The 13,843-nt window shown below is 41.2% G+C and overlaps 1 protein-coding gene across 2 annotated transcripts in view; it reads left to right on the plus strand.

Moving 5' to 3' along the window:
* Nucleotides 1-13,843, plus strand: part of ZNF711 (zinc finger protein 711) — a 203,554-nt gene that overhangs the window by 70,734 nt on the left and 118,977 nt on the right. For both annotated transcript variants that reach the window (XM_053699343.1, XM_053699344.1), the window contains exon 2: nt 9,526-9,629. In XM_053699343.1, the coding sequence (XP_053555318.1) occupies nt 9,551-9,629 (79 nt within the window). In that variant the 5' untranslated portion in view covers nt 9,526-9,550. The remainder of the gene's footprint in view (nt 1-9,525; nt 9,630-13,843) is intronic.

A 13,843-nucleotide genomic window follows, 5' to 3' on the forward strand; every position in this document is an offset into this window, starting at 1 on the left:
CCACATCTGTCCAGGGGGATGCCATTCAGCAGGCCGGACTGGACAATTGTAACAACAGACGCCAGCCTACTAGGTTGGGGCGCTGTCTGGAATTCTCTGAAGGCTCAGGGACAATGGAGTCAGGAGGAAAGTCTCCTACCAATAAACATTCTGGAATTGAGAGCAGTTCTCAATGCCCTTCTGGCTTGGCCCCAGTTAAAAACTCGGGGGTTCATCAGGTTTCAGTCGGACAACATCACGACTGTAGCGTACATCAACCATCAAGGAGGGACAAGAAGCTCCCTAGCAATGATGGAAGTATCAAAGATAATTCGCTGGGCAGAGTCTCACTCTTGCCACCTGTCAGCAATCCACATCCCGGGAGTGGAGAACTGGGAGGCGGATTTCTTGAGTCGCCAGACTTTTCATCCGGGGGAGTGGGAACTTCATCCGGAGGTCTTTGCCCAAATACTTCGACGTTGGGGCAAACCAGAGATAGATCTCATGGCGTCTCGCCAGAACGCCAAACTTCCTCGCTACGGGTCCAGATCCAGGGATCCGGGAGCGGTTCTGATAGATGCTTTGACAGCACCTTGGAACTTCGGGATGGCTTATGTGTTTCCACCCTTCCCGCTGCTTTCTCGATTGATTGCCAAAATCAAACAGGAGAGAGCATCAGTGATTCTAATAGCGCCTGCATGGCCACGCAGGACTTGGTATGCAGATCTAGTGGACATGTCATCCTGTCCGCCTTGGTCTCTACCTCTAAGACAGGACCTTCTGATACAGGGTCCATTCAAACATCAAAATCTAACTTCTCTGAAGCTGACTGCTTGGAAATTGAACGCTTGATTTTATCAAAACGTGGTTTTTCTGAGTCGGTTATCGATACCCTGATACAGGCTAGGAAGCCTGTTACCAGAAGGATTTACCATAAGATATGGCGTAAATACCTATACTGGTGCGAATCCAAAGGTTACTCCTGGAGTAAGGTTAGGATTCCTAGGATATTGTCCTTTCTACAAGAAGGTTTAGAAAAGGGTTTATCGGCTAGTTCATTAAAGGGACAGATCTCAGCTCTGTCCATCTTGTTGCACAGGCGTCTGTCAGAAAATCCAGACGTCCAGGCTTTTTGTCAGGCTTTAGCTAGAATCAAGCCTGTGTTTAAAACTGTTGCTCCGCCATGGAGTTTAAACCTTGTTCTTAACGTTCTACAAGGAGTTCCGTTTGAACCCCTTCATTCCGTTGATATAAAGTTGTTATCTTGGAAAGTGTTATTTTTAATGGCTATTTCTTCGGCTCGGAGAGTCTCTGAGTTATCAGCTTTACATTGTGATTCTCCTTATTTGATTTTTCATTCAGATAAGGTAGTTCTGCGTACTAAACCTGGGTTCTTACCTAAGGTAGTAACTAACAGGAACATCAATCAAGAGATCGTGGTTCCTTCCCTGTGCCCGAATCCTTCTTCAAAGAAGGAACGTCTTCTACACAATCTGGATGTAGTTCGTGCCCTCAAGTTCTACTTGCAGGCAACTAAGGATTTTCGACAAACGTCTTCCCTGTTTGTCGTGTACTCTGGTCAGAGGAGAGGTCATAAGGCTTCGGCTACCTCTCTCTCCTTCTGGCTTCGTAGCATAATTCGTTTAGCCTATGAGACTGCTGGACAGCAGCCTCCTGAAAGAATTACAGCTCATTCTACTAGAGCTGTGGCTTCCACTTGGGCCTTTAAGAATGAGGCCTCTGTTGAACAGATTTGCAAGGCTGCAACTTGGTCTTCGTTTCATACTTTTTCCAAATTTTACAAATTTGACACTTTTGCTTCTTCGGAGGCTATTTTTGGGAGAAAGGTTCTTCAGGCAGTGGTTCCTTCTGTATAATGAGCCTGCCTATCCCTCCCGTCATCCGTGTACTTTTGCTTTGGTATTGGTATCCCAGAAGTAATGATGACCCGTGGACTGATCACACATAACAGAAGAAAACATAATTTATGCTTACCTGATAAATTCCTTTCTTCTGTTGTGTGATCAGTCCACGGCCCGCCCTGTTTTTTAAGGCAGGTAAATATTTTTTAAATTATACTCCAGTCACCACTTCACCCTTGGTTTCTCCTTTCTCGTTGATTCTTGGTCGAATGACTGGGAGTGACGTAGAGGGGAGGAGCTATATGCAGCTCTGCTGGGTGAATCCTCTTGCATTTCCTGTTGGGGAGGAGTTATATCCCAGAAGTAATGATGACCCGTGGACTGATCACACAACAGAAGAAAGGAATTTATCAGGTAAGCATAAATTATGTTTTTTTTGAGGCAAATTGGGTTCTGGCAGACAGCTGCCAGTACCCAAGATGGCAGCAAATAGGATGTGGGCAAGTGTTATAGAGCTGTTTGGGGGGGGATCAGAGAGGTTAGGGGCTAAGGGGGGGTCCATCACAGCTAAACAGATATTTTTTTTAAAAAAAAATTCATAAAAAAAAAAAAAAGCCTTTTATTTTAGTACTGGCAGAGTTTCTGCCAGTACTTAAGATGGCGGGGACAATTGTGGGGTGGGGGAGGGAAGAGAGATGTTTGGGAGGGATCAGGGGGTGGGATCTCTCAGGTGGGAGGCTGATCTCTACACTAAAGCTAAAATTAACCCTGCAAGCTCCCTACAAGCTATCTAATTAACCCCTGCACTGCTGGGCATAATACACGTGTGATGCGCAGCAGCATTTAACAGCCTTCTAATTACCAAAAAGCAACATAAAAGCCATAAATATCTGCTATTTCTGAACAAAGGGGATCCCAGAGAAGCATTTACAACCATTTATGCCATAATTGCACAAGTTGTTTGTAAATAATTTCAGTGAGAAACCTAAAATTGTAAAAAATGTAACATTTTTTTTTTATTTGATCGCATTTGGCGGTGACATGGTGGCATGAAATATACCAAGATGGGCCTAGATCAATACTTGGGGTTGTCTACTACACTACACTAAAGCTAAAATTAACCCTAGAAGCTCCCTACATGCTCCCTAATTAACCCCTTCACTGCTGGGCATAATACATGTGTGGTGCGCAGTGGCATTTAGCGGCCTTCTAATTACCAAAAAGCAATGCCAAAGCCATATATGTCTGCTATTTATGAACAAAGGAGATCCCAGAGAAGCGTTTACAACCATTTATGCCATAATTGCACAAGTTGTTTGCAAATAATTTCAGTGAGAAACCTAAAGTTTGTGTAAAAAATTATGAAAAAGTGAATTTTTTCTTTATTTGATCTCATTTGGCGGTGAAATGGTGGCATGAAATATACCAAAATGGGCTTAGATCATTACTTTGGGATGTCTTCTAAAAAAATATATATACATGTCAAGGGATATTCAGGGATTCCTGAAAAATATCAGTGTCCCAATGTAACTAGCGCTAATTTTGAAAAAAAGTGGTTTGGAAATAGCAAAGTGCTACTTGTACTTATTGCCCTATAACTTGCGAAAAACGTGAAGAACATGTAAATATTGGGTATTTCTAAACTCAGGACAAAATTTAGAAACTATTTAGCATGGGTGTTTTTTGGTGGTTGTAGATGTGTAACAGATTTTGGGGGTCAAAGTTAGAAAAAGTGTGTTTTTTTCCATTTTTTCCTCATATTTTATAATTTTTTTTATAGTAAATTATAAGATATGATGAAAATAATGGTATCTTTAGAAAGTCCATTTAATGGCGAGAAAAACGGTATATAATATGTGTGGGTACAGTAAATGAGTAAGAGGAAAATTACAGCTAAACACAAACACCGCAGAAATGTAAAAATAGCCCTGGTCCTTAAGGGAAAGAAATTGAAAAATGGCTGTGTCCTTAAGGGGTTAAATAAACTAAAGTACGGAAAACAACAAACACTAAAATACAGAAAAAAAATAAAATAATTATTTTTTTTTAAAACTAATTACACCTAATCTAATCCCCCTAATAAAATAAAAAAGCCCCCCAAAATAAAAATAAAAAATCCCTACCCTATACTAAATTACAAATAGCCCTTAAAAGGGCCTTTTGCGGGGCATTGCCCCAAAGTAATCAGCTCTTTTACCTGTAAAAATACAATACCCCCCAACATTAAAACCCACCACCCACACACCCAACCCTACTCTAAAACCCACCCAATCTTCCTTTTGGTAGAATGCAGAAGTACACACTAATTATCGGCTGGAGCATGTCTAGAAGCAAATAAGCTGCTGTGAACTCAGTTGAAATACAATGCCTGTGTTTCTGATGCTAAACACTGATAGGGATGTGTGGATCAGACTACTCCAGGCAGCATGGCTAAAAGTCCCTGGAGCGGGCGTCCCTTGAGCGGAAGTTATAGGTTCTTACACGTGGGGAGAGTTAGACGGCATAACTTCCTCCTTGTCAATTTCTTCTGGTGAAAATTTTTTTAAAGCCAGAATATGGTCTTTGTAATCTATAGTAAAATGAGTGCATTTGGTACACATTCTAAGAGGTGGTTCCACAATGGCTTCTAAACATAATGAACAAGGAGTTTCCTCTATGTCAGACATGTTTAAACAGACTAGCAATGAGACCAGCAAGCTTGGAAAACGCTTTGATAAATGTAAACAAGCAAAAAATAAAAACGGTACTGTGCCTTTAAGAGAAACACATTTTGTCAGAAATTGAAAAACAGTGATAAAAAGCAGTAAATCTTACGAAATTTTTACAGTGTGTATAATAGACTAACAGAGCATTGCACCCACTTGCAAATGGATGATTAACCCCTTAGTTTCAAAACCGGTCCAAAACCCCCCATCTTTTTAACAGTCACAACAAACTGCCACAGCTCTGCTGTGGCCCTACCTGCACATACAATGACTTTTGAAGGCACAAAAACCCTTTGTAGAGGCCCTAAGTGTTCAGGGGACTCCTTCAGGGAAGCTGGAAGTCTCAAGCTGCAAAAACTACTGCACGATTTAGGCCTGAAATTAGGCCCCTCCCAACCTGTACTCACAGTGAGAGGGCCATAAAAAACTATCCCTAGGCAAAATCTAGCCAGCCATGTGGAAAAAACTGGGCCCCAATAAAGTTTTATCACCAATATGTAGAAAAAAACGTTTAAACACTTCCAGCAAACGTTAACTTATTTTCAGTAATGTGAGAAAGTAATAAGAATATTACCTTTTACAGCAAGCATGATACTAGTCGTTATTAAATCACTGTAATCAGGCTTACCTTAAATAAATCCGGTATTAACAGCATTTTCTAGCATATTCATGTCTCTAGACAAATTTAAACTGCACATACCTCATAGCAGGAGACCCTGCACGCCATTCCCCCAGCTGAAGTTACCTCATCTATTCAGTTATGTTTGAGAACAGCAATGGATCTTAGTTACAACCTGCTAAGATCATCAAAAACCACAGGCAGACTCTTCTTCAACTTTCTGCCTGAGGCTAAAACAGTACAACTCCGGTACCATTTGAAAATAATAAACTTTTGATGTCGTGTCGAGAGCTGCAAGAGAATGACTGGTGGTGGCAGTTCGGGGAGGAGCTGTATAGACAGCTCTGCTGTGGGTGATCCTCTTGCAGCTTCCTGTTGGGAAGGAGAATATCCCCACAAGTAATGGATGATCCGTGGACTGGATACACCTTACAAGAGAAATATTGTTTTGCTTCAAATTAAAGGGACACTCAATCAAAATTAAACTTTCATTATTCAGATAGAGCATGCCATTTTAAACAACTTTCCAATTTACTTACATTACCAAAATGTGCACATTCTTTTTATATTTAAACTTTTTGAGTCACCAGCTCCTACTGAGCATGTGCAAGAATAAGTGTGTATACATTTGTGAATGGCTGATGGCTGTCACATGGTACGTGTATGCATTTGTGAATGGCTGATGACTGTCACATGGTACAGGGGGAGTGGAAAAATACATAACTTTTAAAATTGTCAGAAAAAAAATCTACTACTCATTTGAAGTTCAGACTAAGTGCTATTGCATTGTCTTGTTATCTTGCATTTGCTGATTATGCAAATCTACTGAGTTGTAGAATCCAGCCTGAAATTCTAAAATGCTACCCAATCAGAGTGGGCATATGACAGGGCTGGGAGAGCATGTTTTGGCTAATAGTATTTTTTTGTAAGAGTCCATCATAAACATATCTGCATGCTCTTGTCTGAAACTTCCTGCAGAACTTCATTGTTTGAGATTACTGATTTTAGTTGGAATTAGATTTTAGCACAAAATCATGAACTGGTCTGATAAACCATTTTTTGCTTCATTAAAGGGACATAATACTTATATGCTAAATCACTTGAAACTGATGCAGTATAACTGTAAAAAGCTGACAGGAAAATATCACCTGAGCATCTCTATGTAAAAAAGGAAGATATTTTACCTCACAATGTCCTCAGATCAGCAGAGTAAGTTCTGTGTAAAAAGTTATACTTCACCTGCTCCCAGCTGCAGGTAAAAAAAAAAAAATGAAGAAATGAACAGCAGCCAATCAGCATCAGCAGTGCTGAGGTCATGAACTCTTACTGTGATCTCATGAGATTTGACTTAACTCTCATTAGATTTCATAGTAAGCTTCCTTTACCTGATTGGTGAAATAATATGAGAGTTCACGAGGCTCATCCTTTCAGCTGTCCCAGGACAGACACACTAAAATGCTGCTTAGAAATCCTTTACAATGGGAGGTGGCTACTGAGGAACTTTTGAGGTAAAATATCTTTCTTTTTTGCATAGAGATGTTCAGGAGATATTTTCTAGTCAGCTTTTTACAGCTATGCATCATCACTTTCAAGTGTTTAAACATTTGGGTATTATGGCCCTTTAATGAAATTTGATAAACTATGTATAGGGATCTGATGTTAAAGTGAAAGTCAATCCTAGAGTTTTACAAACGCTAGGATTGACTTTTGAAACAAATAAAGGTCACTTTCATTCATGAAGTATAAGATACTTCATGTAGAAAGCTCCTTTATTTGATTCAATCGATCGCCGTTCTTAGGGGCTACAGCAGCCCACGGCTAAAAAAAACTAAAAAAAGGAGCTTTCTACATGAAGTATCTTATACTTCATGAATAAAAGTCCCCTTTATTTGTTTCAAAAGTCAATCCTAGCATTTGTACAACGCTAGGATTTACTTTCACTTTAAGTGAAGTGATAACTGGCAGTTATATCATAATGTTTATTCAGGAACATTTCCCAAAAAGTTATTTGGTTCTTAACTATGGAGTGTAGGCCAAATTTGGTGACTGTCATTCCTCATTTTCTTTCCTTTTTACTATTTTTTTTTACTTCACAGTGTTACCTTTCTTTATAATAGCAATATTTATAAGCTATGTTTTATCTTCCATATTTTTATTGTGCTTTGGCATTAACTTTGTTTTCATAGTAACCTGGTATAAAGCAATTCATGTAGAATATATCTTTTATCTAAAATGTTTTTCTTATCTGTACAAAAAACATGTTTCTGGTCTCACAAAGGTAACAAATGGAACAACCTTAAAGGGACATGACACCCAATATTTTCTTTCAAGATTCAGATAGAAAACACAATTTTAAACAACATTGCAATTTACTTCCATTTTCTAATTTGCTCAATTATCCTGATATCCTTTGTTGAAAAGCACACCTATGTGGACCCAGGAGCTGGGATCTAGCTGCTGATTGGTGGTTGCACATATGTGCCTCTTTTAATTGGGTTACTGATGTGTTCAGCTAACTCCCAGTAGTGCATTGCTGCTCATTCAATTAAGAATACCAAGAGAATGAAGAAAAAATAATGGAAGTAAATATGAAATATGTTTAAAAATGTGGTCTATCTTAACCATAAAAGAAAAAAATTAGGTTTCATGTCACTTTAACCCCTTAATGACCAAGGACGTGCAGGGTACGTCCTACATAAAATGGTGGTTAATGACTAAGGACGTACCCTGCATGTCCTCAGGGTTTTCAAGCGATAGAAGTGATCATGATCGCTTCCAGCCGCTTTCATAGTATTGCAGTGATGCCTCGATATTACATCCTGCAATACCCTTTTTTAAGCATCCGATGCAGAGAGAGCCACTCTGTGGCCCTCTCTGCATCGGCCAGCGTTGGTGGCTTCAGAGGAATAGCAAGGAAGGCGGGTGGGCGGCCCATCGCTGGAAGTCGAGTTCCTGAACTTCCTCTTAGGGCGGATGATGGGTCCGGGGGCGCGCGGGACCGCTACACTATAGTACATATGAAAAGGAAGGAGGTAGAGGGGGGTATAAATATTGGGGAAGGGATCTGGGAGGGGGGTAAGGTATTGAGGGGGCCAGCTACACTACAGAATTTTTTATTTATAAAATAAAGCAAATTTTTTAGCAAACTGGGTACTGGTCGACAGCTGCTAGTACCCTAGATGGCTGCAAAAAGGTAACAGGGGAGGGTTAGAGAGCTGTTTGGGGGGGATCATGGAGGTTGGGGGCTAAGGGGGGATCCAACACTGCAGAATAATATATAAAAAATAAAATATAAAAAAAAGCCTTTTATTTTAGTACTGGTAGACTTTCTGCCAGTACTTAAGATGGCTGTGACAATTGTGAGGTGGGGGAGGGATGAGAGCTGTTTGAGAGGGGTCAGGGAGGGATCAGGAGTGGGATGTGTCTGGTGGGAGGCTGATATCTACACTAAAGATAAAATTAACCCTACAAGCTACCTAATTAACCCCTTCACTTTTGGGCATAATACAAGTGTGGTGCACAGCGGCCTTTAGTGGCCTTCTAATTGCCAAAAGCAATGCCAAAGCCATATATGTCTGCTATTACTGGACAAAAGGGATCCCAGAGAAGCATTTGGAACCATTTGTGCCATAAGTGCACAAGCTGTTTGTAAATAATTTCAGTGAGAAACTTAAAGTTTGTGAAAAAAGTTAACGATTTATTTTATTTTATCGCATTTGGTGGTGAAATGGTGGCATGAAATATACCAAAATGGGCCTAGATCAATAATTTGGGTTGTCTACTAAAAAAAAAATTATACATGTGAAGGGTTATTTAGGAATTCCTGACAGATATCAGTGTTACAATGTAACTATCGCTAATTTTTTGGGGGGGGTTTGGAAATATCGAAGTGCTACTTGTACTTATTGCCCTATAACTTGCAAAAAAAATGAAAGAACATGTAAACATTGGGTATTTCTAAACTCAGGACAAAATTAAGAAACTATTTAGCATGGTTGTTTTTTGATGGTTATAGATGTGTAACAGATTTTGGGGGTCAAAGTTAGAAGTGTTTTTCAATTTTTTCATCATATGTTATATAAAAAAAAAATTATAGTAAATTATAAGATATGATGAAAATAATGGTATATTTAGAAAGTCCATTTAATGGCGAGAAAAACGGTATATAATGTGTGGGTACAGTAAATGAGTAAGATGAAAATTACAGCTAAACACAAACACAGCAGAAATGTAAAAATAGCCCTGGTCCTTAAGGGTAAGAAAATTTAAAAAAAAAATGGTCTGGTTACTAAGGGGTTAAACTCTGGCAACAATGAATTGACTTTTGTGCTTTTCAATATTTATTATTCATTTTTTCTAGATTGCTTGAATGATTGGGACTAAACATGGATCCTGGTGGGGGATGCCTCGAGCTGCAGGCCCAGGAACACACAATGCCCCACACCATGATAATGCAAGATATTAGTAAGTATACTCATTAAAAACTACACTTAGAATTATTGTTCAATGAAAATATTTGTTCTTCCAAACTACCATGTATACTTCACAAAAAGTAAAAAAAAAAAAAAAAGTGCGTAAGATGTTAAAAAGTTACGTGCCAATCCCAAAGGCATGATGCTTACCCATTAAGTCTACCCATATTACATGTTACTGTTTTCCTAGGATAGCCTTATGCATGTCCCAAGCATTTTAAAAATATTTTACTGTGTCTGTGTTTACGACCTCTCTCACATTTTTCCTGAATCTGCTAAGCTGTCACGTAAAATTGTGACCCCTTGTTTTGGTATTACTTTTTTTGTGGAAAATGCTTTGAGCTTCTACTTTATTAAGTCCCTTCATATATTTGAAGGTTTCTATCATGTCACCTCTTTCCCTTCTCTCCTCTAAGCTATATATGTTTAGATCAAAAAAGTCTTTCTTTGTATGTTTTAGATTTTAGACCATGTACCATTTTAGTAGCCCTCCTTTGGACAGTTTCTAGTTTATTTATAGCCTTCTGGAGATGGGGTCTCCAGAACTGTACACAATATTCTAGATGAGGCCTTAGAGATCTGTAAAGTACCATAAAAACCCTGCTATGTCTGCTACTAACACCTCTCCAAATGCAGCCGAGTGTTTGACTGGCATTTTCTTCTCAAAACGGGAATAGTCCACAGCTGCATTCATTACTTTTGGGAATTCAGAACCTGGCCACCAGGAGGAGGCAAAGACACCCCAGTCAAAGTCTTCAAATACCTCCCCCACTTCCCTCATCTCCCAGTCATTTTTTGCCTTTCGCCACAGGAGGTTGGCAGAGAAGTGTCGGAAGTTCCAGATAGTCTCTTATGGAGGGTAGTACTCTTCGAAATGGGACTGGAGTTTTAAGTAGTCCTGTCGAGGCTACTATCTGTCACACTTGAAGGGCCGTGTTCCTGTTCCACGGTGTAGATTCCGGTAAGATCATTTAATTTTACTTCATTATGTGATGTGATGTTAACGTGAAAAGGTAGGGTCCCAGTGGGACTCCTTTTATCTTAAATCAGGAATCATGGGTTAATATCCTCTGAAGGGGGTTATTGAACAGGTGGGACTTTAATCATGTTTGCAATGTGGTTCTATCTGCTGATTGTGTAGTAATACTTTAAAGGCTCTTGGCTTTTTGGAACATTACGGCCTTATCATCAATTGGCACGATCTTAGATTTGCGCGCTCTTTTTATGACTTGCATGGTGCACCTTGTGACTTGGTGCTTTTACATTTTTTTCACTTCGGTATGTTGACTGTGTGGCAACAGAGAGAGTCTGCTCGTCGGTTGTTTGGTTCACAGGAGGTGGTGAGTGCCCCAGCCATTGGGGGTGTAAAAGAGGTGCCAGTTAGTGTTTGTCATTTTTGTAATCCCAAAATGGTGGATTCTGATTTTTTAGACACGGATGTCTCTGATGCGGAAAATACATCTTGTGATGAATATGAAATGGCCCGGGTTATCCATGCCCATCAGATATGTTCTGATTGCCGTTCCAGAGTATTCTCTTCTCCCGATTCAGGGTCCTCAGAGTATGTTGATTCACCTGCCCCCGAAGATTCTAGGTCCTGTGAGGCGCGTGTCAAAGAACTTTCCTTTGCTGGGCAAGCAGGTGTTCCTATGGCCTTTACTCACAGGAAGGTGGCTTGTTTCCTCTGGAGGTTACGGCACGGTTCTGCTGCCTTGTATCTACCAAGAGAAATATTTTTAAGATACTGTCCGTGTTCTGTTAACCAGGGCCCGTCAGGCGTGGGATCGCCCAACTTAGTTTGGTCTTCTGGGGAAGCGTGGGTCTCTGAGGCTTCAGGGGCCCCAACCTTGGGGCCAGAGTCGTTTGTCGATCCGGCAAGGGATGACTTTGCCTTCTGTTATAGGTTGGCACGTCTTCGTGTCCTACTACGGCATGTTTTGGCATTGCTAGAGGATCCTAGTCCTAGTGGGCCGAGAGATCCGAGGCGTTAGATGCCAGATGGCACATTGGATATGACGCTGGGGGATGAAGCTAATCTTCTTGACGTCTCTTTTTTTTTGTTTTTCCTCTATGTATCAGTTCCAGATCTGAGCTTGGGAGGGGCCTCTGATCGGCTGCTCCGGTTTGGCGTACCTTTTTTCCTTGGGCGTTCACCCACGGGTGCTTCCTTATGTTTATTTTTAATCCGTTATGATGTATTTGATTTGTTGTATAATTTCACGTTTGATATAACTTCCGTTTTGGGGATGTTCTTCTCTGGAACTGATACTTGCGATTTTTTGGTCGCATGGACACTTCCTCGGAAGTTGCGCACTTTGGTTAAGACCGAGGTTCTGTTTTATAGTTAATATTTTCAAACCTTTGGGTCGATTTTTCTTGGACCTTAGACATTTGTGGAGTGTTCTTGTACCAGACAGGTACTGGTCGGGCACTGTCTACTGTTTCTTCGGTTCATGTCACCATTGTGGTGCTGATTATCCTGTAGGTTTAAATAAGAAAAAAAAATAGAGAGAGAACTGTCTCTTATGGCCAAGTGTTATGGACTCCGGGCTCGGATCCTACTACGAAGTAAGGGGCCTGGGGCATACATTCAACGCTTTCGGTAGGGAGGTTGTGAGCTCCGATATAAGTTAGTTTTAGCTTACATTATAGCTTGCGATACATTACTGTTTTTTTGCAGAGGTCATCGTGGTTCCTAGGGTCCCTGGAGACTTGGAACAGTAGGCTTTCATTCCTTTGGATTGGGAAATGAGATTGACTTCCGGAGATCTACTATAGGTTGGATGATTTGCGTCTCCTCTTGCGGAATCTCCGGATGACGACTCTGGTCTAGTCACATTCAGTTTGCGGGGGCAATGTTTCCTTCCCTCCCGTCTTGGGTCATTTTTCTGGAAGTGTGAGCATGTCCTTCCTTCCGTTCTCAGTGTTTTATTTGCTCTAGTACGTAGAGTACAGGGGCCTCCCTGTCTTTCTACAAAGAGCTGCTAAGCTCCCGTTATTATTCCATTTCAAGGATGTCGGAAGACCGATCCTGCAAGGATCTCTGGAAACTGTCGTTTTCTCAAGATATGAACTGCCACTTATCATACCAGGGTCTTTGGACTCTCGGATGGTATCCGTCGATCTTATTGCAGATCTAGCTCTTTGGGCTTAGGGATAGGGGATCTGGGGTCAGTTGCAGTCTTTCCGTCTGTCTGGGTCAGAAATTTGACCATTTATATTCTCCAGTGTGGGGGTCAGGACGTTGGGCTTGTCTATATGGATTACCTTGCAATCCAGGGGTACTGCTTGCCCGCCTTCTGAATCCGGTGGGGAGTCCTCTTGGACTCTTTGTTTTGTGGCTGTTGCTAGGGTCTTTACATCTAAGGATTTAGATGGCAGAAGGCACTGTCTGGGTGCGCTCCTAACCATAGGAGGCAGCTTACGGGTTCCTCAGGAGCATTAGATCTTCAGATCAGTTCTGTTTTTCGAGGACTCCGGCTTAGGACCATGTCTCTTGCCAGGAATATATATGGCCGGTCCTGTTGGAAAGGGCGGGAGGTTTCTGACTCTCTCATGGGAAATTTATATCGGCCTGAGGCTTCAGTTTGAGGTGTCTGACGGATCCCTATATGTCTGCTGGAACATCTGATGCTTCTGGTAGGCTCCAGTTGGCTTACAACTTGAAGGACGATATTGGGGTTTAGCCTCTATTGGTAGGATGATTACCGTTGCCTTAATCCTTTTCTTCTCACCTAGGGTGAGGAAAGGTTTTTTCAGTGTTCTCCTGTATTGGGAGGTACCTCAGTATCTGTAAAGGACCTGTGGGTCCTTGTTTTCTCACCTCGTAGGGTTTTTTCCCTCTCTTGCATCCTCAGAATTACGGAATGTATTCTGGTATTGTGATGCTGTGGGTCAGAGTACTTTTCTTCCCTTGGGAAGTGTTCCTTCTTTTTGGAAGGCTGCTGTGTAGGGGTCCTTGGACCTGAGCATGAGGTTCGTGTCATAGTTCAGGATAGCCTGCCAGTTCGGTCTGGGTTCTACTCGGGGAGGTTTGATTCCTTGTAGATCCATCCTTTTTCTTCCAAGGGTCTGAGACTCTTGTGTTACCAGCCTTTGGGCTGGGACCGTTATCCTGGAAGGAAGTCCGGGGATCAACCTGCTTTTACAGTATGGACCATTTGCTGGTATTGAATCTGTCCTCCACCTTAATGGGGGGATTCTTTG

This window comes from Bombina bombina, chromosome 1 (assembly GCF_027579735.1).
Source record: "Bombina bombina isolate aBomBom1 chromosome 1, aBomBom1.pri, whole genome shotgun sequence".
NCBI classification, from domain to species: Eukaryota; Metazoa; Chordata; class Amphibia; order Anura; family Bombinatoridae; genus Bombina; species Bombina bombina.